The sequence below is a fragment of the Hemiscyllium ocellatum genome, chromosome 34, assembly GCF_020745735.1.
Source record: "Hemiscyllium ocellatum isolate sHemOce1 chromosome 34, sHemOce1.pat.X.cur, whole genome shotgun sequence".
Taxonomy (NCBI): Eukaryota; Metazoa; Chordata; class Chondrichthyes; order Orectolobiformes; family Hemiscylliidae; genus Hemiscyllium; species Hemiscyllium ocellatum.
The window spans coordinates 1,496,689-1,519,543 of NC_083434.1; the positions used below are offsets into that span (position 1 = coordinate 1,496,689).

Sequence of the window (22,855 nt, forward strand, 5' to 3'; positions counted from 1 at the left end):
CCATGTCTGCGTGGGTTTCCTCCGGGTGACCGGTTTCCTCCCACAGTCTAAAGATGTGCACCTTAGGAGAATTGGCCATGCTAAATTGCCCGTAGTGTTAGGTGTAGGGGATTGGGTCTGGGTGGGTTGCTCTTCAGCGGGTCGGTGTGGACCTGTTGGGCCGTAGGGCCTGTTTCCACATTGTAAGTAAGTAATCTCAGCTATCACTGAATAATATCCCCAGGGTAACTCACCTAGCCTGCACATCCCTGGACACTATGGGCAATTTAGCATGGCCAGTCCACCCAACCTGCACATCTTTGAACTAGACGAAGGAGGAAAGCGACACAGGGAGAATGTGCAACCTTCAAACAGTCAGTCACCCAAGGGTAGAATTGAACCTGCGACCCCGGCACTGTGAGGCAGCAGTGCTGACCACTGAGACACGATGTCACCCTTGCCTTAAACTATGATCATTGGTCAGAACTTGTCTACCATCAGGAACATCCTTCCTGCATCTAACTTGTTTATCTCTGTTAAAATTTTATTGGTTTCTATGAGACACCCCCCCCTTATTCTTCTAAACTCAAGTGAATACAATCCTGACCGACTCAATCTCTCCTCGTGTGTAGTCCTCCCATCCCAGGAATCAATTTGAACAAAGAAGGGACCAGCACAGGAAAAGGCCCTTCAGTCTGTAATTTGGTAACCCATTACTGCACTACCTCTTTTGTAAGTGCATCCTTCCTCAGATAAGGAGACTAAAACTGCACACAATATTCCAGGTGTGGCCTCACCAATGCTCTGTATAATTGCAGCAAGACATCCTTGTTTCTGTACACAATTCTTCTTACTATGAAGGCAAATGTACAGTTTGCCTGCTGCACCCGCATGCTTACTTATAGCAATTGGCGCACGAGAACACTCAGTCACATTAAACATTCCCCTCTGTCAATTTACAACCATTTAAGTAGAATTCTGCCTTCTCATTTTTGCTACCAAAATGGATAAACTCACATTCATTCACATTATATTATATCTGCCATGCCCACTCACTCAGCCTGTCCAAATCCCACACCACATCTCTGCATCCGCGTCACAGCTCAGCACTGTACCATCTGCAAATTCTGAAATATTACATTTAGTTCCGTTATCTAAATCACTAACATAGTGAATAGCTGGAGTCCTAAAACTGATCCCTGTGTTAACTCACTAGTAATGGCTGCTATTCAGAAAAAAAGACACATTTATTCTTACTCTTTGTTTCACGTCTTCTAACCAGTTTCCTGTTTATTTCATTATCCCTAATCATATGCACTTTAATTTTACACATCAATCTCTTATGGGAGACTGTGTTGAAAGCCTTCTGAAAGTCCAAATAAACCACATTTAATGCCTCAGTCTGATCTGCACTACTCATAACACCTTTAACACAATTTCCCTTTTGCAAACCCATGCTGATTGTGCCTGATGTATTCTTTCTCGTGAACTGCCTGAGGAAGGAGTGGTAGCTCTGAAGGCTTGTGGTTTCAAATAAACCTGTTGGACTATGAGCTGGTGTCGTGTGATTTTTGATTTTGTCCACTCCAGTCCAACACCAGCCCCTCCACATCATGTTCTCCAGTGAAGACAGACATTCATTAATATTTAACTTCTTTGTGATTTTTGTTAATTTCTTCCCCATCAGATTCTGTTTGTAATAGACTCACATTTGCTTTAGTGAAATGTTTTTATTTTTATGCATCATTTGAAGCTTTTAGCGTCCATTTTTAAGTGTTTGTGCTAAATTGCATTCATGTTCTATTCTCCTTTATCTTATCAATTTCTTGGTCTTCCTTTGCCCAAAACCTTCAATTCTGTAAAATACCACTATATCTGGCAACATCTGGCCTTTTCATTTAATCTCATACAATCCTGAACTTTCCTTGTTAACCAGGATTAACAGAATGTTGTGTTTTAGCACCATGATGGAATGTGTCATTGCTGTAAGTCATGTAATAATTTTTAAAAATAAGCTATTGTCTATTTAGCATCGTGCCTTTTAATGCAGTTTCCCAATCCACCTCAGCCAACTGTACCTCAAGCCTTCAGAATTCTCCTTATTCAAATTTAACACATCATTTTCAATCATTGTGTAAATGAAATAGTCAAACAGTCTGAAAACTTTATTTACAATAAGATTGTTCTATTAGCTCTTTCTCATTACCTAACACTAAAGTTAAAATAGCAACTACTTTAGTTAGTTCTTCAAAGCACTGTTCTAAAAACCCAACTGTCATACATTCCAGAAGCTCATCTTCTGCAGCTTGAGTGCTCCATTTACCAAGTCTACATGCAGATTGAAGTCACCTATGACAACTGCATTGCTCAGACTACATACTTCTCTCCTCTCCTGAGTAATACCTTGCTTTACACTGTCATTGCTACTTGGTGACCTGTAACTAATTCCAATCAATGTTTGTTGCCCCTTGCTGCTTTTGAGCTCCAAACAGATTCCACATATTTGAAGATCTGAAACAAAAACAGATTGCTAGAAAAACTCAGCATGGTCTCTGAAGAAGGGTCACTAGATTCAAAAGATTAGCTCTGTTCTCTCCACAGAACTGCTGACATTTCATACATTGTTCTTCCTATCTGAGAACCTCCCTTATTAATATCCTGAACCCATCCCTTATTATCATTTGATCCTGCTGTTGAAGACTGGGCCCTGTATGTGGAAAGAGTATGATATTTCTTCCAGCAAATGACACTGGGGCAGATGAAAAGTAACGAGTAATCCTTCTGACTAAACTGCAGCATTTTCGGTTATCAGGGTCTTAACTTACCCAGAGGGACTAGATGCTAAACCTTCCAAGAGTTGATGAAGTTGGTTAAATATTATTACCACCCCAAACTTCCTCTAATTCTGAGATGCTATTGTTTTTTTTTCAGATGAACTGGGGGAATCTCAGAATCATAGAGATGTAGAGCATGGAAACAGACCCTTCGGTTCAACCCGTCCAAGCTGACCAGATATCCCAACCCAAACCAGTCCCACCTGCCAGCACCCGCCCCATATCCCTCCAACCCTTCCTATTCATATACCCATCCAAATGCCTCTTAAATGTTGCAATTGCACCAGCCTCCACCACTTCCTCTGGTAGCTCATTCTGTGTGAAAAAGTTGCCCCTTAGGTCTCTTTTATATCTTGCCCCTCTCATCCTAAAACTATGCCCTCTAATTCTGGACTCCCTGACCCCAGGGAGTCTTTGTCTATTTATCCTATCCATGCCCCTCATAATTTTGTAAACCTCTATAAGGTCACCCATCAGCCTCCGATGCTCCAGGGAAAACAGCTCCTGCCTGTTAAGCCTTGTCCTATAGCTCAAATCCTCCAACCCTGGCAACATCCTTGTAAATCTTTTCTGAACCCTTTCAAGTTTCACAACATCTTTCCGATAGGAAGGAGACCAGAATTGCACGCAATATTCCAACAGTGGCCTAACCAATGTCCTGTACAGGTGCAACATGATCTCCCAACTACTGTACTCAATAAGGTAAAAACAATGACTGCAGATGCTGGAAACCAGATTCTGGATCAGTGGTGTTGGAAGAGCACAGCAGTTCAGGCAGCATCCAACGAGCAGCGAAATTGATGTTTCGGGCAAAAGCCCTTCTGACCAATAAAGGAAAGCATACCAAACGCTTTCTTCACTATCCTATCTATCTGCGACTCCACTTTCAAGGAGCTATGAACCTGCACTCCAAGGTCTCTTTGTTCAGCAACACTCTCTAGGACCTTACCATTAAGTGTAGAAGTCTTGTTAAGATTTGCTTTCCCAAAATACAGCACCTCACATTTATCTGAATTAAACGCCATCTGCCACTTCTCAGCCCATTGGCCCATTGGCCCATCTGGTTAAGATCCTGTTGTAATCTGAGGTAACCCTTTCGCTGTCCACTACACCTCCAATTTTGGTGTCATCTGCAAGTTTACTAATTGTATCTCTTATGCTCACATCCAAATCATTTATGTAAATGACAAAAAGTAGAAGTCACAGCACCGATCTTTGTGGCACTCCATTGGTCACAGGTCTCCAGTCTGAAAAACAACCCTCCACCATCACCCTCTGTCTTCTACCTTTGAGCCAGTTCTGTATCCAACTAGCTAGTTCTCCCTGTATTCTGTGAGATTTAACCTTGCTAATCAGTTTCCCATGGGGAACCTTGTCGAACACCTTACTGAAGTCCATATAGATCACATCTATTGCTCTACCCTCATCAATCCTCTTTGTTACTTCATCAAAAAACTTAATCAAGTTTGTGAGACATGATTTCCCATGCACAAAGCCATGTTGACTATCCCTAATCAGTCCTTGCCTTTCCAAATACATGTACATCCTGTCCCTCAGGATTCCCTCAAACAACTTGCCCACCACCGAGGTCAGGCTCACTGGTCTATAGTTCCCTGGCTTATCCTTACCACTCTCCTTAAACAGAGGCACCAACCTCCAGTCTTCCGGCACCTCACCTGTGACTATCGATGATACAAATATCTCAGCAAGAGGCCCAGCAATCACCTCTCTAGTTTTCCACAGCGTTCTACGATACACCTGATCAGGTCCTATGGATTTATCCACCTTTACCCATTTCAAGACACCCAGCACTTCCTCCTTTGTAATATGGGCATTTTACAAGATGTCACCATCTATTTCCCCACATATCTTCCATATCCTTTTCCACAGTAAATACTGATGCAAAATACTAATTTAGTATCTCCCCCATTTTCAGTGGCTTCACACAAAGGCCGCCTTGCTGATCTTTGAGGGGCCCTATTCTCTCCCTAGTTGCCCTTTTCCTTAATGTATTTGTCAAAACTCTTTGGATTCTCCTTAATTCTATTTGCCAAATCTGTCTCATGTCCCCATTGTGCCCTCCTGATTTCCCTCCTAAGTATACTCCTACTTCCTTTATACTCTTCTAAGGATTCACTTGTTCTATCCTGTGTATACCTTACATATGCTTCCTTCTTTTTCTTAACCAAACCCTCAATTTCTTTAGTCATCCAGCATTCCCTGTACCTACCAGCCTTTCCTTTCATCCTGACAGGAATATACTTTCTCTGGATCCCTGTTATCTCATTTCTGAAGGCTTCCCATTTTCCAGCCGTCCCTTTACCTGCGAACATCTGCCTTTCGAATTCAGTTTTTGAAAGTTCTTGCCTAATACCATCAAAATTGGCCTTTCTCCAATTTAGAACTTCAACTTTTAGATCTGGTCTGCCTTTTCCATCACTATTTTAAAACTAATAGAATTATGGGCGCTGGCCTCAGTCACCTGCCCTGCCTTATTTTCCACCTGTATCAGGACTTTTGAAAAGGTTATGATGATTGAAAGAGGCCTGTGATTTTGGGCTAACCCTGAATGAGATGCTGAGAAACCGTTTGGTATATGGGATTAATGACGTAAACATGCAGAAGTGTCTACTCACTGAAGCCCAACTGGACTTCAAACAGGCGTTGGCTTTGTCATTAGAAAGTGTGGCAAGTGGAGCATGGAAACTACAAGGCACTACAATGAAAGTGGCCACCCTGACCTGTCCAACTGAGGTTAGGGAACACCAATTGAGTGGAGGCAATCACAGAGCCTCACTCAGACATTTCCTGAGAGCAGATGGACTCCAGGCCAATGCGCGGCAGACACCCACAACAAAGCCAAGCCTCAGCCAAATGGCTCAAAAAGTTCTTCAGGATCAGGGCCAGCAAGCCATTGTAGGTGTTGCCAGTATGCAGCAAAGGAGTCCAACAAAGCATGACTTGAGTAATACACTGGAAAGGTCCTGATGTGGAGGTTGGAACAATTAAATTGCTTAGCGTTGTCTAAATCAGAACCGATTCAAATTAATACTTGGTTGAATGGTCTTTAATTCCCATGGAGCTTGATACCAGTTCAGTTTTATCTGTAGTTGCAGAATCTGTCTTTAACAAGATTCACTCCAGACTCCAATCTTTAAACTTGTGCAAGATTTCAGACTAAAAACATTCATTGCAGAACCATTAAGTGTACGACTTTGGTTCTAGCCTCCTATGAGAAGCAGTTGGTGCAGTTGCCATTGATGGTAATGAAAGACTTGGGCCCAAGCCTATTGGAATGCAGTTGGTTGAGAAAGGTTCAACTAGATTTGTTCAATGTTTTTCAAATGGAAAATGGCTGCCTCAGTGAAGTTCTAGTGAAATATCCAGAGGTTTTTCAAGAAGGGCTTGGGACTATCAAAGGGGCCAGTATCCCATTACCAAGTCACCCTTTATTTATTTATTTATGCACAGCAAACTGGCTGGGGCCTGGCTCAGAGCCACTCCCCTGAACTAAGGAGATGCATGTTGACCAGGAGGCAATTGCGAGATTTTGCAAGGCACTCCCAGTGCCATTTGCCTTGCAGGTAAAAGTAGAGGCAGAAATCAGAAGGCTGGAGAGCAAAGGAATTGTCAAACCAGTGCAGTTTTGGGCCGCACCGGTCATACGGATTGTGAAGCCTGATGGCTCAGTTCACTTTTGTGGGGATTTTAAGCAAATAGTAAACTTCTTCTTGCAGCTGGATAAATGCGCCATCCCTAGCATAGAGTACTTGTACGCAAAGTTGGCAGGGGCTGTCCTTTACAAAGCTGGACATAAGCCACGCCTTCCTGCAATTGCACCTGGATGAGGAGTCCCAGAAATACACTACAATTAATACCCATAAGGGTTTATATCAATACACAAGACTGCCATTTGGGGTTTCTTCAGCCTGTGCCCTTTTCCTGTGGATGGTGGAGAACATTTTACAAGGGCTACCCCAGGTTGCCAATTGTCTGGATGGCATACTAATAACAGGGTAGACCATTAAAGAAAACTTGATGAACTGGGACATAGTACTTAAATGTTTCTCCAGGCATGGAGGATGTGTGTTCCAGGCACCCCAAGTGACACACTTGGATTGCAAAGTCAAAAAAACCAGGTTACACCTCATTCCCCATTGGAAGATTAAAGGAGGAAGATCAAAGGAGCTCTGGCTCCCATGTTTGTACCGGAGCTTAGGTCTTTCCTTAGGTTAGTGAATTATTATGGAAAATTCATATGTGGCCTGGCTTCCATGTTGACACTCTTGCACCTGAAAAAGGGTTAGCCTTGAAAATGATCATGTAGTCAAGTAGTAGCTTTAAGGGAAGTGAAAAAGGAGCTATCATCCTCCCAGCTAAGGTATTGACCTATTGCAATCCAAAGCCATGTGCTGACATGCGATGCCTTCCTGTACAATATCAGGCTAGTGTTGGCCCACCAGTGGTTCAAAGGAGATGACCACCTGATAGCATTTGCTTCTTAAACTTTGGCTGATGCTGAACGCAAATATGGCCAGATAGAGAACAAAGGTTTGGCAGTTTATCTTTGGTGTGAGGAAGTTCCGCCAGTATATTTACGGGCAGGATTTTGTCATAGTCACAGATCACAAACCCCTGCTAGTCCTTCTGAAGGAAGACAAGGCGGTGCCACCCATAGCTTTTGGTAGAATTCAGCATTAAGTCCTTATTCTCAGCATATACAAGTACAAGTTAGAACATCACCCAGGAAGCCAAGTGACGAATGTAGATGCCTTGAGCCATCTCCCACTGGTAGACACTCCACCGGTGGTATCTCCCCAGAAGAGACCATTTTGGATTTAAACTTTCTGTGCACCCTTCCAGTCACCGCTGGCAATATCTGACTGCAAACACAAAAAAGATACTGTCCTGGCAAAACTAAAACAGCTGGTGGTGGTGGGGGAAACAGAAGGGGCATCGTAACCCGGATTGAACCTTTCTGGATCTGGTGAGAGCAGATCATTGTGGAGGACGGCGTATTACTGTAGGGAGCAAGGGTGATTGTCTTGAATAAAGGTCACTGCCTGAAACTGCTGAACTCCACCAGGGTCATCCAGGATTTTCCAAGATGAAGATGCTAGCAAGAAGCTATGTTTGATGGGCAGAGTTGGACGCTGACATAGCTGCATTGGTGGGACAGGGACCAGAGTGCCAACAAAGACAAACATTGCCACCAGCAGCACCTCCACATTTGCAGGAGTGGCTGGGAAAGCCATGGATAGGTTTTCATGTTGACTGTGCCAGTCCTTCATGGGCTCAATGTTCCTGGTCATTGTGGATGCCCGTTCAAAGTGGTTGGATGTGCATGAAGTTCATTTGACAAACTCAGGGATGATGATTGAGAAACATGCTCGTGCACGGACAATGAGACATTGTCATAGTAACAGATCACAAACCCTTGGTAGGGCTGCTGAAGGAAGACAAGGCAGTGCCTTCACCTTGGAACTGGTCATTTACTGGCAGGGAATTTGAATTTTTTTTAAGTCAAATGACATTCAGCACATTAGGTCAGCTCCATATCACCCATTGTCCAATGATCTTGTGGTCCAAATGTTGAAGGCAGGCTTAAAGAAGCAGCCTACAGCATCACTTGATACCAAACTGTCCGGGTTCCTTCAATTATAGGACCACACCTCATGCAACAACTGGGATAGCTCCAGCAGAGTTGCTGAGGGGAGAAGATTCCACACCAGTTTAAACCCAGAACAGGGGGGTAGGGGGTGGGGGTGGAGCAGCAGCAGGAAAGCCAATGCTGGACAAATGCCTCCTGAAAGTGAGAGAGCCGATTTAATTCAAGGAAAAAGTTTGCTGCTGGAACCACAGCAATGGCCAGTATGGATGTGAGGCAAGGTTGATGCGAGGTCAGGTCGTGTGTCTTAAAAAATTCAAATAAGTGATACAGTCCTGAAAAAAAATATAGATCACCTGAAAGCTATTACCTCACACGCAGGGCAGAAGCAAAACATACCTGGCTCCTCAGAACAACCAGAAGGCCTGTCAGAAACCGTAGGCTCCCGTCCTCTGTCTAGTGCCGAGCAAACCTCAGAGTCTGAGATGGATGCAGGCTCGATACCATTATCACCAGAAGAGTAGGAGATGCTCAGGATGAAAAAAATGGGCTAAAGTCTAGTGCATGCCATCTGCATCAGAGTCCAAGTCAGAGGAACTGGACCTAGGCCAGAAATGCCACAAGAAAAGCTACAAGAGAACGTCCAAAAGCCTTATGGGGCAGACGGTTAATGATTAGAACTGGGGGTCTTGTTGACAATGACGTCTTTGTTTGCAATTGTTAACCAGGGGCAATCAGGAAAGCTCTGACTAACCAATATAACCTGGAGAAAAATATAAGCACTACCTCAGTTAGTCGGTAGTGTGGGAGTAAAAAAAAAGGGGATTAGAATATTTTTTAAAAAGAATTAAAAAGACCCAGGAGATTAGAATCTCCTCAGTTGAGAAGAGAGAGAAAAAAAAGTATAAATAACCAGAAGATTTAGAATCTCTTTAGTCAGGGGAATGACTGTGAGCCGGGCCCCAGCGTGTTTGCTGTGCATAAATAAATAGTGACTTGGTAATGGGATACCGGCAGCCTCTGCGCAGTTATTTCACCACATGCCTTTCAATCATCTTTTTACCTAAGTATTCGCAGCAGAAAAGGAGGATAGCTTGTTGCAAGTCCCAAAGAAATTAATTGAGGATAAGGGGCAGGATCTAAATAAAATTATCTTAAATAAATCTGCGATAATGGGAAAATTTAATGGAACAGAAGGGTTACAAATCCGTAGGATGTGGTAGTCTCCATGTACAAATGTTAAAGATACTAGAAGCGCACATTGCCAATGCCCTAACCATAATCTTTTGGATTCAGGCATTGTACCTCTGGATTGGAAATTTTCTCATTTCTCACCATTGTTTAAGAAGGGTGACAGAGGGAAACCAGGGAATTACAGACCAGTTAGCCTAATGTGGGGAAATTGTTGGATCTGGGGAGAGTCAGTATGAATGCAAGAGGTAGGTCGTGCTTGACAAACCTTAGAGTCTTTAGAAGAAGTGATGGAAATGGTGGACAATTAAGTCAATGGATCTTGTTTATATGGACTTCAAAAAGGCTTTTGATGGATCCCACACAAGAGACTGCTAGATGAGAATTGAGGACAACTTACTAAGAGAAGAAATTGTTTGAGTGGCAGGAAACTGAGTTGGAATAAGGGGTAAGTACTCAAATTGACGGGATGTGACTAGTCTTAGGCATCTGTGTTGAGGCCTCAGTTGTTCACGATATTCATTAAGGACATAGATAATGGCATAAAAAATCAAACATCCAAATTTGCTGATGACACAAAATTGGGCAGCATCGTAGACAGTGTTGATGACAGCATACATTTACAACAGGATAATGATAGATTAGGTGAATAGGCAAAGCTGTGGCACATGGACATTAATATAAGCATGTGTGAGGTTACCGATTTTGGACTGAAAAAGAATAGCATCAGGGTATTTTTTTAAAAAGCACAAAGTTAAATACAGTGGATATCCAACAAAACTTGGGGGTTCAGGTGCATAGCTCTTTAAAATGCCACAAACAGGTGCAGAAAATTGTCAAAAAGGCTAATGGACTACTGATCTCCATATCTAAAGGGCTAGAGTATAGGGATGCAGACGCTGTGCTGCAGTTACGCAAAACCATGTTTGACTCCACTTACAGTACTGTGAGAACATCTTAGGAAAGATGTTTTGGCCTTGGAAGGAGTTCAATACAGGTTTATAAAATGATACTTCGACTTCAGGGTCTCTGGAATTTAGAAGGTTAAGGTGTGATCTAATCAAGGTCTTTAGGATATTAACAGGAAAAGACAGGGTAGATAAGGATAAATAATTTCAATGGTTGAAGATTTTGGAACCGGGGATGTAGTCGAAGAATCAAGGCCAGGCTGTTCAGGAGAGATGTTAGAAAGCACTTTGAAATGGAAAGAGTAATGGAAGTTTGGCTGCAGTCAATGCGAATTCAATTGGTACATTTAAATTTGAGCTAGACAAATGTTTATTTAGCCAGGGTATCAATGGATATGGGCCCAAGGCAGACATGTGGAGTTAGGCCATAAATCAAGCTACAATCTTATTCAATGGCGGAGCAGGCATGAGGAGCTCAATTGCCCAGTATTTCCTATTTATTTTGTTGCAAATGCTACAGGCATTCAGTTAGTGTGCCTTTATTTCTGTATTTTGACATAGTTTATTTTTGAAGCATCCTTCATGCTAGTTTTTGCTTCTCCTGTCAATTTTCCCGTGCATTTTTTCAACTTCCTCCTCCCAACTTTACTTCCTCCTTCTAATCCTGAAGAAGGGCTTATGCCCGAAATGTCGAATCTCCTGCTCCTTGGATGCTGCCTGACCGCCTGCGCTTTTCCAGCAACACATTTTCAGCTTCCTTCTAATTTAGATTGCCCCATCAGGTTCCCACTAAACCCAGTCCAACAGAATCAGCATATTTCCCTTGCATGACATCAGTCCTAGTCCTGTTAGGGTGTAACTCACCTGGTTTGTATTGATCCCACCTGTCCCAGAAACTGTCAATTCCTCAGAAATCAGATGAGCTGCCTCCTGCAGCAGATCTTCAGTCGTGCATTCAATTGATTATTCCTCCTTTTCTTACGCCAACTAGTCTGTAGCACTGGGAACAATCTTGAAATTGTTGTTTGAGATCTTTCCTAACTCCTCAAAGTCTTCCTTTAGGTTCTCCTCCAACTCATATCATTGGTACCAATGTGGACAACAACTTCTAGCTGAGCCCCCTACTCCAGAAAGATGTGCTACAGTCTTCTTTGACATCCTTGACCTTGGCACCCAGGAGGCAACAACATCCTGGAGTCATGTTTCATGCCACATGAATGGCTGTGCGATCCCCCGAACAATGGAATTTTATAAACTATTGCTCTCCCATTCTTCTTTCTCCCTTTCTGTACAGTTATAGAGTCATAGAGATGTACAGCACGGAAACAGACCCTTCAGTCCAACCTGGATCAGTGGTGCTGGAAGAGCACAGCAGTTCAGGCAGCATCCAACGAGCAGCGAAATCAATGTTTCGGGCAAAAGCCCTTGCCCGAAACGTCGTTTTCACTGCTCGTTGGATGCTGCCTGAACTGCTGTGCTCTTCCAGCACCACTGATCCAGAATCTGGTTTCCAGCATCTGCAGTCATTGTTTTTACCTTCAGTCCAACCTGTCCATGCTGACCATTTATACCAATCCAATCTAATCCCACATGCCAGCACCTGGCCCATATCCCTTCAAACCCTTCCTATTCATATACCCATTCAAATGTCTCTTAAATGTTGCAATTGTAACAGCCTTCACCACATCCTCTGGCAACTCATTCCATACACGTACCACCCTCTGTGTGAAAACGTTGCCCCTTAGGTCTCTTTTATATCTTTCCCCTCTCACCTTAAACCTATGCCCTCTAGTTCTGGACTCCCCGATCCCAGGGAAAAGACTTTGTCTATTTATCCTATCCATGCCCCTCATAATTTTGTAAACCTCTTTAAAGTCACCCCTCAGCCTCTGATGTTCCAGGGAAAACAGCACCAGCCTGTTCAACCTCTCCCTGTAGTTCAAATCCTTCAACCCTGGCAACATCCTTGAAAATCTTTTCTGAACCCTTTCAAGTTTCACAACACCTTTCCGATAGGAAGGAGACCAGAACTGCATGCAATATTCCAACAGTGGCCTAACCAATGTCCTGTACAGCCGCAACATGACCTCCCAACTCCTATACTCAATACTCTGACCAATAAAGGAAAGCATACCAAACGCCTTCTTCAGATTCCTATCTACTTGCGATTCCACTTTCAAGGAGCTATGAACCTGCACTCCAAAGTCTCTGTTCAGCAACACTCCCTAGGACCTTACCATTAAGTGTATAAGTCCTGCTAAGATTTGCTTTCCCAAAATGCAGCACCTCGCATTTATCTGAATTAAACTCCATCTGGCACTTCTCAGCCCATTGGCCCATCTGGTCCAGATCCTGTTGTAATCTGAGGTAACCCTCTTCGCTGTCCACTACACCTCCAATTTTTGGTGTCATTTGCAAACTTACTAACTGTACCTCTTACGCTCGCATCCAAATCATTTATGTAAATGACAAAAAGTAGAGGACCCAGTACGGATCCTTGTGACAATCCACTGGTCACAGGCCTCTCGTCTGAAAAACAACCCTCCACCACCACCCTCTGTCTTCTACCTTGGAGCCAGATCTGTATCCAAATGGCTAGTTCTCCCTGTATTCCATGAGATCTAACCTTGCTAATCAGTCTTCCATGGGGAACCTTGTCAAACTCCATACTGAAGTCCATATAGATCACATCTATTGCTCTGCCCTCATCAATCTTCTTTGTTACTTCTTCAAAAAACTTAATCAAGTTTGTGAGACGATTTCCCACGCACAAAGCCATGTTGACTATCCTGAATCAGTCCTTGCCTTTCCAAATACATGTACATCCTGTCCCCCAGGATTCCCTCCAACAACTTGCCCACCACTGAGGTCAGGCTCACCGGTCTATAGTTCCCTGGTTTGTCTTTACCACCCTTCTTAAACAGTGGCACCACTTTTGCCAACCTCCAGTCTTCCAGCACCTCACCTGTGACTATCGATGATATGAATATCTCAGCAAGAAGCCCTTCTCTAGCTTCCCACAGAGTTCGAGGGTACACCTGAGCAGGTCCTGGGGATTTATCCACCTTTAACCATTTCAAGACATCCAGCACTTACTCCTGTAATCTGGACATTTTGCAAGATGTCACCGTCTATTTCCCTACAGTCTATATCTTCCATATCCTTTTCCACAGTAAATACTGATGCAAAATATTCATTTAGTATCTCCCCCATTTTCTGTGGCTCCACACAAAGGCTGCCTTGCTGATCTTTGAGGGGGCCTATTCTCTCCCTAATTACCCTTTTGTCCTTAATGTATTTGTAAAAACCCTTTGAATTCTACTTAATTGTATTTGCCAAAGCTATCTCATGTCCCCATTTTGCCCTCCTGATTTCCCGCTTAAGTATACTCCTACTTTCTTTATACTCTAAGGATTCACTCAATCTATCCTGTCTATACCTGACATATGCTTCCTTCCTTTTCTTAATCAAACCGTCAATTTCTTTAGTCATCCAGCATCGAGTCGAATTGTACGTGGGACCTGAATGTAGCACTGTCACCTTTACCAGCTTCCAAATGGAATACCAATTAACAAACAAGCTTGTCTCCAAGGAAGTTTGCACTACCTGTTTGGTTTCCTCAGACTATTTAGTAGCCACCCCTTTCTTCTCTACTATACGTTTCCAATCTGTAGTGTGTCAATCTCCCTTTATGTGTCCTTATATCAGTTCTGAGGAAGGGTCACAGGATCTGAAAAATTAACGCTGAGTTCTCTCCACAGATGTCAGATCTGCTGAGCTTTTCTAGCAGTTTCTGTTTTTGTGGTATTGACATGGTCCTCTGCCTGGTGAATACACAACAATGACTTCAGCTGCTTCTCAAGATCCAAAACATAGAGTTCAAAGTGATGCAGTTGGTGTCAGTTCATGTAGATATGTTTGTCTGAGACACATGGTACCTTCCATTAGGCACTTCGGATCTGCCATCTGTAACTCTAAAAACTATTTCTTATCCAACTTTTTCTGTGCCTTATCAAAATGACCTGAAATAAATTTGTTTCCCTTATATTGCATGACCACAGCAACTGGTTGATGCCAATATCTTGGTTATAATTATGAAATATTCATTTTACAGCAGTCCTTTGTCAAGTCTACTTCAACCACCAAGGAAAAGCAAAGGATAGCTAATGAATGCTAAGGGTTATTTATTGACAACAGAGTTTGTGTTATCAACCCACATGCATAGCATGCCTGTGAGAGCCTGCTGTCAGAAGAAATCTTAGAGCAGAGATCTAAATAGGAGTTCATTCTATAATTCATTTCAGCCAGCAAATCTGCTCCACCATTCAATGAGATCATGGCTGATTTGATAATCCTCAGCTCCACTTTCCTGCCTCTTCCCTCATATTCCTGAATTCCCATATTGATTAAATATCAGTATTGTGGCAATTAGGGCAGCCCTGCAACCTCACAGCACCAGGGACTGGGTTAAATTCCAACTTTGGGTGACTGGCTGTGTGGAGTTTGCACATTCTCCCCGTGCCTGTGGGTCTCCTCCCACAATCTATTGATGTGCAAGTCAGGTGGATTGGCCAGGCTAAATTGCCCATAGTGTTAGGTGTATTAGTCAGAGGAAAGAGGGTGTGGGTAGGTTCCTTTTTGAAGGGTTGGTGTGCACTTGTTGGGCCAAATGGCCTGTTTCCACACTGTAGGGAATCTAATCTCCCTAATCTAATCTGTCTATTTTAGTCTCAAATATACTTAAAGACTCTGCCTCAACAACCCCAATAATTTTCTGGTGAACCAGTATCTGTTCTATCCTTTAATGCCTGTATGTATCTGCAAAATTAAAGAAATATCAGTATCTGAAGTTGCAACTGTTAAATTCAGTGACATTGGTCTTCACTTTGCTGTATTTAGACTCTGGTAGGAGGAGTGCACTGGAAATCAAATCAGAGTTAAGCACTGAAAATGATCTGTACAAAGCTGAAGCAGATCTTGCTTCTCTTTCTCACTGTTATCTAGAATAAAATTAGCTTTTCACTAGCTTTCTTCAGTTAACTCACAGATTATTTGTTTATTAAGAACAGACTTATGATTTAAACATATGACCAAACTGTTTATCCATGTAGGATTAAGTTATATTCTCCTTAATCTTAGCACTGACAAATGGGATAGAATGACACAGCTCTGCAGAGCATTTATGAGTGGGAAAAATAGGGACAAACCTGTTGATTAAGAGTCCACACAAAAAGGGTATATTGAGGTGACATTTTCACAGTATCTACACCTTTTATGTACAAGATCATGTTGTTATTGATTGCAGAGCAATAAAAATCTGTCAGTTCGGGTAGTAAGTCAGATGGTGCAACGCCCATCAAACCTATTACCTCTTAGTTGAACTCCAGCAAGTTAGTTAAACATAATTTTCCCCTTCAGAAATCCTCACTGACTCTTCCTAATCAACACAAGCTTTTCCACATCAAATAATTATTTCTAGAAGTTTCCCACTAGTGAAGTTAAACTAACCAATCTGTAATTGCTAGGATTATCCTTATAAACCCTTTTGAACAAGTCTGAAATGGTTGCAATCCCCCCATGTTCTCATACAGCCTCTGATCTAGGCAGCCAGTGGCCCAATAATGTCTATGTGCACTTCCTTCAAAATCTTTGGATACATCTTGTCTGGTCCCAGTGCCTTATCAACTAACTGGCAACAATCAATCCAACATTTCTTGCTTATTGGTTTTGAACACTTTGAGTGACAAAGTTTCTCGCTTATGCTTGGGCGGCATCCTTGAGTAGAGATAGATGGAATGTATTCATTTAACACTTTAGCTATGCCCCTTCTCCAACTGTAAATCTCCTTTTTGGTCTCTGATCAGCCTTGCACCCCTTTTAATCACACTTACTGTTAATATCATTATAGAAGACTTTGGGATTTTTCTTAATGTTACCTGCTAGTCTTTCCTCATGATCCCTCTTTGTTTCTCTTATTTGCTTTTACCTCTCCCTGAACATTCCATGCTTCTGTTTATTTTCAGTTGTTTTCTGCCTTACCCCTTCAATGCACAGCTCCAAATCCTCTTCATTACCAAAAACCAAATGCCTGAAGCGAGAACCATACCCCTAGACCCCTTCGTCGGGGAATTAGCTCAAATGGTAGAGTGCTCGCTTCACATGCAAGAGTTAGTGGGATCGTTGCCCACATTCTCCACAATAGTTTTTGGGCAGCACGGTGGCTCAGTGGTTAGCACTGCAGCCACACAGCACCAGGACCCGCATTAGATTTCAGCCTCGGGCGACTGTCTGTGTGGAGTTTGCATATTCTCCCAGTGTCTGCGTGGGTTTCCTTTGGGTACTCCGGTTTCCTCCCACAGTCCAAAGATGTGCAGGTTAGGTGGATTGACCATACTAAGTTGCCGATAGCGTTTGGTGTATTAGTCAGAGGGAAATGAATCTGGGTGGGTTACTCTTTGGATGGTCAGTGTGGACTTGCTGGGCCAAAGGGCCTGTTTCCACACTGTAGGTAATCTAATCTACCAAAATTGCTTTCACTCATTTGTGTAATATTGCACCTGCTTCAGTCCACCTGTTGTTCAGATATTTGTCCATGCTTTGCTATCTTCTAACTTAACTATTCCAATGGACTCCTGACTGCATCCCATCTTGCACTCATTTAAAAACCAGGCCCTATATCACACCCATTTTAATTCTCCACCTAGTCCATCAACACTTTGAATTTAAAATTCTTGTCATCACATTCAATCGCTTCAAGGTCTCACCATTTTCAATCTGTAGCCTCATTCAGAATTAAATTCTGTAAGAACTTTACAGTCCTCCAAACACCACCTTACATGTCCCCCACTTTTTTTGTCCATCATTCACATGCCTTCAATTACAAGCGACCTGATTTATGGTATTCCCTTTTTTTTGGCTTTTATGCCTTTCCACTTTCCTTTCGTTGAGACATTTATCAAAATACCTTTGACCAAGCTTTTGCTCATCCACATTCATGTCTGCATTTGCTTGCTTCAGATTTTACTTACTTTAGATTATTAAAGTTAAATTCAAGCTGTAAATTATCAGTATGCAATTTTTCTCAACAGTCCTAAAAATAAACTGTGTGCCATTAGATTAACTTACTTTATTGAAGCACATCAGTTTAGGCTTATTCAAATCAAATGTGTTTATTCTTAATTAGGGTCATTCAGCAAAGAAACAGGTCCTTTGGTCTATTACGCTTATGCTGCCAAACAGACACCAAGCTACACTAATTCCTTTTATCTGTACTTGGTCCATAGCCTGCAATGACCTGGTATTTTAAGCATTCATCCATATACTACTTAAATGTTGTAACAGAACCTACCTTTACCACTGTCTCAGGCAGTGTGGTCCACATTTCCATTACTTTTTGGGTGAAAAAAAGACTTTCCTCACATTCCCTCTAAACCACTGACTCCTCAGCTTCAACATATGTTCATCTGCATTTAAGATGAGATGGGAAACATTCAAAGGAGATATGAGGGATAGATATTTTACACAGAGTGGTAAGAATCTGGAATGTGCTGCTGGGGTAGTGGTGGAGGCAGATATGGCAAAGGCATTTTTGGATAAGCACATGAATATGCAAGGAATAGGGGCATATGGACCAAGGACAGGCAGATGAGATTAGTTTAATTTGCTGTCTTGTTCGGCACAATATTGTGGGCCAAAGGGTCTGTTCGTGTTCTGTGGCAGCCTGGAATATATCTCATCAGGGAAGGGCTTATGCTCGAAACGATTCCTGATGAAGGGCTTATGCTCGAAACGTCGAATTCTCTATTCCTGAGATGCTGCCTACCCTGCTGTGCTTTGACCAGCAACACATTTGCACCTGGTATTTATGCTGAAAATGTGTTGCTGGAAAAGCGCAGCAGGTCAGGCAGCATCCAAGGAACAGGAGATTCGATGTTTTGGGCATAAGCCCTTCTTCAGGCTTATGCCTGAAACGTCGAATCTCCTGTTCCTTGGATGCTGCCTGACCTGCTGTGCTTTTCCAGCAACACATTTTCAGCTCTGATCTCCAGCATCTGCAGACCTCACTTTCTCCTCCCTGGTATTTATGGGCCTTCACGTACACTAAAACATCTTTCCTCTGCTTCTGCACAAGCAATTAAAATTCATGACCCATTAGATTTTATAAAGTTTTGAAATAATTTTGCATTGATAACGATCTTGTTTATGTTTACTTAGGAAGCAACAGTTAAGAACTCCTAGAGCCTGCATGTAATTTTTATATCTGCCTAGATGCCATATAACTTTGTATCATTAAATAAGGAAAATCTTCTCAGTATCAGATAAAAACTTAGAACATAGAATGTTACAGCGCTGTACAGGCCGCTCGATGTTGCGCTGACCTGTGGAACAAATCTGAAGCCCATCTAACCTACAGTATAGAACATAATAAAACTTGCAATTGCTATTTATAGAAAAGAGCTCAAACTTTATGTTGAAGTGCTTTTTGATTTGACTTGTGAAAGGCTTGGCTGTCATTGTCAGACTGTCACCCAGTGGGAATAGTTTTCTCAATATTTCACATTACTGCTGAATTGTTTTTTTTCTTTTCATTGCCCTTTAATTGTTTAAATTCCAGCCAATGCAAACTTGTGTTTGTATTGACTCTCCTCACAATTGAATCTGTAGAGTCCAGATATCATTCTTGTAAACCTATGTTGTATTCCCTTTAAAGTTAATGTATCTTTGCAAGGGTTTGTTGCTTAGAATATTCACACTGCTTCAGGTATGATCTAACTAGAACTTTATATAATTGCAGCATGACTTCTACTTCCTTGTATTCTGGTCCATTAGCTATAATGAGCATTCCATTAACATGCAGTGCTTATTTATGTGCCTGTTCATGACATTTTAGTGTCCTGTGCAGCTGAATTTAACTTCTCCCCATTTAGAAAGTGTTCTGTTGTTAGCATTTTAGATTTAAAATAGATTGCTTTACGTTTGCTGAGATGGAATTCATTTGCCAAAGTTTTACCCATTTACTTGGTTTTTAATAGGCTTCACCTATACTGCTTACAGTCTTTGTATCAAGTATGAATGTGATTTTCTATTCCATCTAAGTCATTAATAGTGAATAGTTATGCTCTACCACAATTCTTTTGGGTTATCTCTGTCACAGTATCCTTATTCTTTGTTTCCTGCCTCTCAGCCAATTTCCTAATCAGTCAAATAATTTGCTTTCAATTCCATGACATCAACTTTGTTTAGGTCTCTTGAGGAACTTTATCAAATGCATTATGGAAGATCATTTAACAATATCCAGAGACAGTTTTCCTACCCATTACTTCAGTTGTCTCTTCAAGAAAAAAATCAGGTAGATTCGTCAGGTGTGACATTACTTTGACAAATCTCTTCAGGATTTTTGTTTAATTTAATTATGCCATTTGACATTTTCTTTCAGATACAATTTGTACTTACAATTATCCATACACTGAGTGCAGTAGTGAAACCATGTGGATTCCCACTTGGCTGCTTGTTATTCCAGTCCTCCTATATGGTCACACTGGTCATCCTGTTCATAAACTTTTACAGAAAGGTAAGAAAAAATGCCTTGCCAAAGGGACTACATGCTTGTCTTAGAAAGTTAAATATAAATTGTAGTATTTCTAATTTTCTCAATATCCAATATAATAGTGTGTTATCAGTATTCAATAAAGGATCAAGGATATCCCTACAAATTACAGACTGGACAGACTGCCAGCGGTAGGTAAAGTTTAAGAATTGTTGTGTTAAATTTGAGGAGGATCTTCAGTTCTCAATGTTAAGGTACTTAGGGTGCCTGAGTTCACACTTGCCAAAAGTTAGACCTGCTTGGCAATTTTACCAATTGGCTGTCTATTTAAGGATGGTAAATGGCTCCGAACTCTCCGATCTAAATCGGAGCAATATCGGAAGAGCTAGCTGAGGCTTAATGGCTGCATCCAATTTTTGATGAATATGTGTTGCTCCTACATAATAGCAGCTTGAAAAACTAGCTTCACCTGTTGCTCAGAATTTTGAGGTATCTTGCCCATTCACAATGATCTGAGGTAGACTGGACATGCTTAAACAAATTGAGCGTTTACCATTTGCTTGTTCATTTCTCAAGGCAATGCCTTAACCATTCTGTGTCAACCTACCTGGCTTAAAATTTACACAAGGTCTGGCAGTTAATGATTCCAGTCTTCGTATCAAAACCCCTACCACTTACTAAGCAATCAGCCTCTCATACACTATAAACATTATTTTTTCCCTGTGATTGTCAGATGAGTGCAAGACAAAATGCTTCAAGAAAATATCTCTTTTTGTCTCAGCAATAATGAAGACATTAATTAATCCCATCTTTATTGAACAATAATCTACCAATCGATAAAACTAACCGAAAAAATTTCTATGAATCGCACCTCAGCCATTTTGCCCATCTGATTTTTCTAGTTCATGTGGATTAAAATCCCCCATGATTGTTACTAGACTTCTCTGATAAGCATTATTTCTTCTTTTATACTTCATCCTACTGTTATACCTCTCTCAATTGTGGCATGTTGTCTGTATCATTTCTCATTTCTATTTAAAATACATATAAAATTTCGTTTTCTGAACTTCGATTTTCCCTCTCTGTTATCTTCCCTCTCTATTATCTTCCCTCTCTATTATCTTCCCTCTCTATTATCTTCCCTCTCTATTATCTTCCCTCTCTATTATCTTCCCTCTCTATTATCTTCCCTCTCTGTTATCTTCCCTCTCTATTATCTTCCCTCTCTATTATCTTCCCTCTCTATTATCTTCCCTCTCTGTTATCTTCCCTCTCTATTATCTTCCCTCTCTATTATCTTCCCTCTCTATTATCTTCCCTCTCTATTATCTTCCCTCTCTATTATCTTCCCTCATTCCATCATCAATTAAGAGAGCCACCCCGTCCCCTTTTCCTGGCTTCCTGTCCTTCCTATGCATTGTACCCTTCAATATTCAGGTGTTTATCTGAGCTATCCTACTGCCATGTCTCTGCTATTAGATCATATTATTTTATTTCTATTTGAGCTATCAGTTGATTTGTTTTGGTTTGAATGCTACAGAATGCATTCAGATACAGACCCTTTACAGATACTTTTATTATTTCTGTGACATATAGCCTTATCTGTTGATTTAGTTTTAGATTTGTACTCTCTATCCCATCTTGTTCCCTACTGATACTTTTCTTTTTTACTGTATTTTTACACTTTACCACATCTTCCTAAATTTTTGCCCTACTTTCTGCAGTACCCCACTAAATGGAATGCACTTCTACTGCACTAGTGTTGAGACACACATTCATTTCTTGAAACTCATTTGCTTTCTACCAATTTGCACATATTTCAGGTAATTGTTCAGTGATTATTACTTTTGAGATCTTGATTATTTTGATACCTAGCTCCTTATTGACTATGCAAAATTCCTTTCCTAATCTTATTATGTCATTGGCCCCTACACATAGACAACAGTAACTGAATCTTTCTCCTCCCTGAGCAGACGTTCTGAACCCTGACAGAGAGTAGGCAACAAAGATGTATGGACTCTCATTCTTTGCTGCAGAGAATGGTGTCAATCTCTCTCGTGGAATGGTTCTCTACTACCATTGTGTTCCTTTTTGCTCCCCTATTTGAACAAATTTCTATACCATGGTGAGTTCTGAGATCCATTTTGCACTGATCAGTCTCAAGCAAATAAGTAAAAGAACCTCAAATCCGTCAAGCAATTGCAAGGGTGAAATCCTGCCCTCTTGGTCCCCTTACTTGGAATCATACCTTTTCCTGACCATTGACCAAATCTGATGACCCTAATGGGTGTGTCCACCTCCTGAAAGGGAAGTGTGTCTGGTAATGTTTTCCCTCCCTGATTTGTCAGTGTCCACAGTTTGGTCCCCAGCTCAAAGCGTGAGAGACCACAAAGGCTTACTGTGGACATGTTCGCCAAGGATCACACTGGCTAAAGAACTCCTGAATATATTCTTTAGTGTTATAGCTGTGACACATTACTTGGCCTGTCATTTTCAATGTATTTTAAATTTACTTAATTTTATTTAATTGTTTGTTTTTCTTTTTTATGTTTTATTATTATTTTCACACTTCCTATGCTATTTGAATCTTATAGAACTTACCAGATACACCACAAATAGTACAGCAACAACCAATTCTAGTAGGTGAAAAAGTTAGTAAAAGCAAAGGAGCACCTCTTTCAACTACTCACCCAACTTGGCCCAATGCTCAAAGATGCACCTTGTTGGGTGTTTACTATAGGCCCCCCAATAGCAGCAGAGATGTGGAGAAACAGATTGGGAAACAGAT

The 22,855-nt window shown here is 41.5% G+C and overlaps 1 protein-coding gene across 1 annotated transcript in view; it reads left to right on the forward strand.

The window, feature by feature from the left end:
- Positions 1–22,855, forward strand: part of elovl2 (ELOVL fatty acid elongase 2) — a 183,978-nt gene that overhangs the window by 151,774 nt on the left and 9,349 nt on the right. Inside the window, exon 7 of the mRNA XM_060849884.1 lies at positions 19,957–20,091. Coding sequence (XP_060705867.1) covers positions 19,957–20,091 — 135 coding nt within the window. The remainder of the gene's footprint in view (positions 1–19,956; positions 20,092–22,855) is intronic.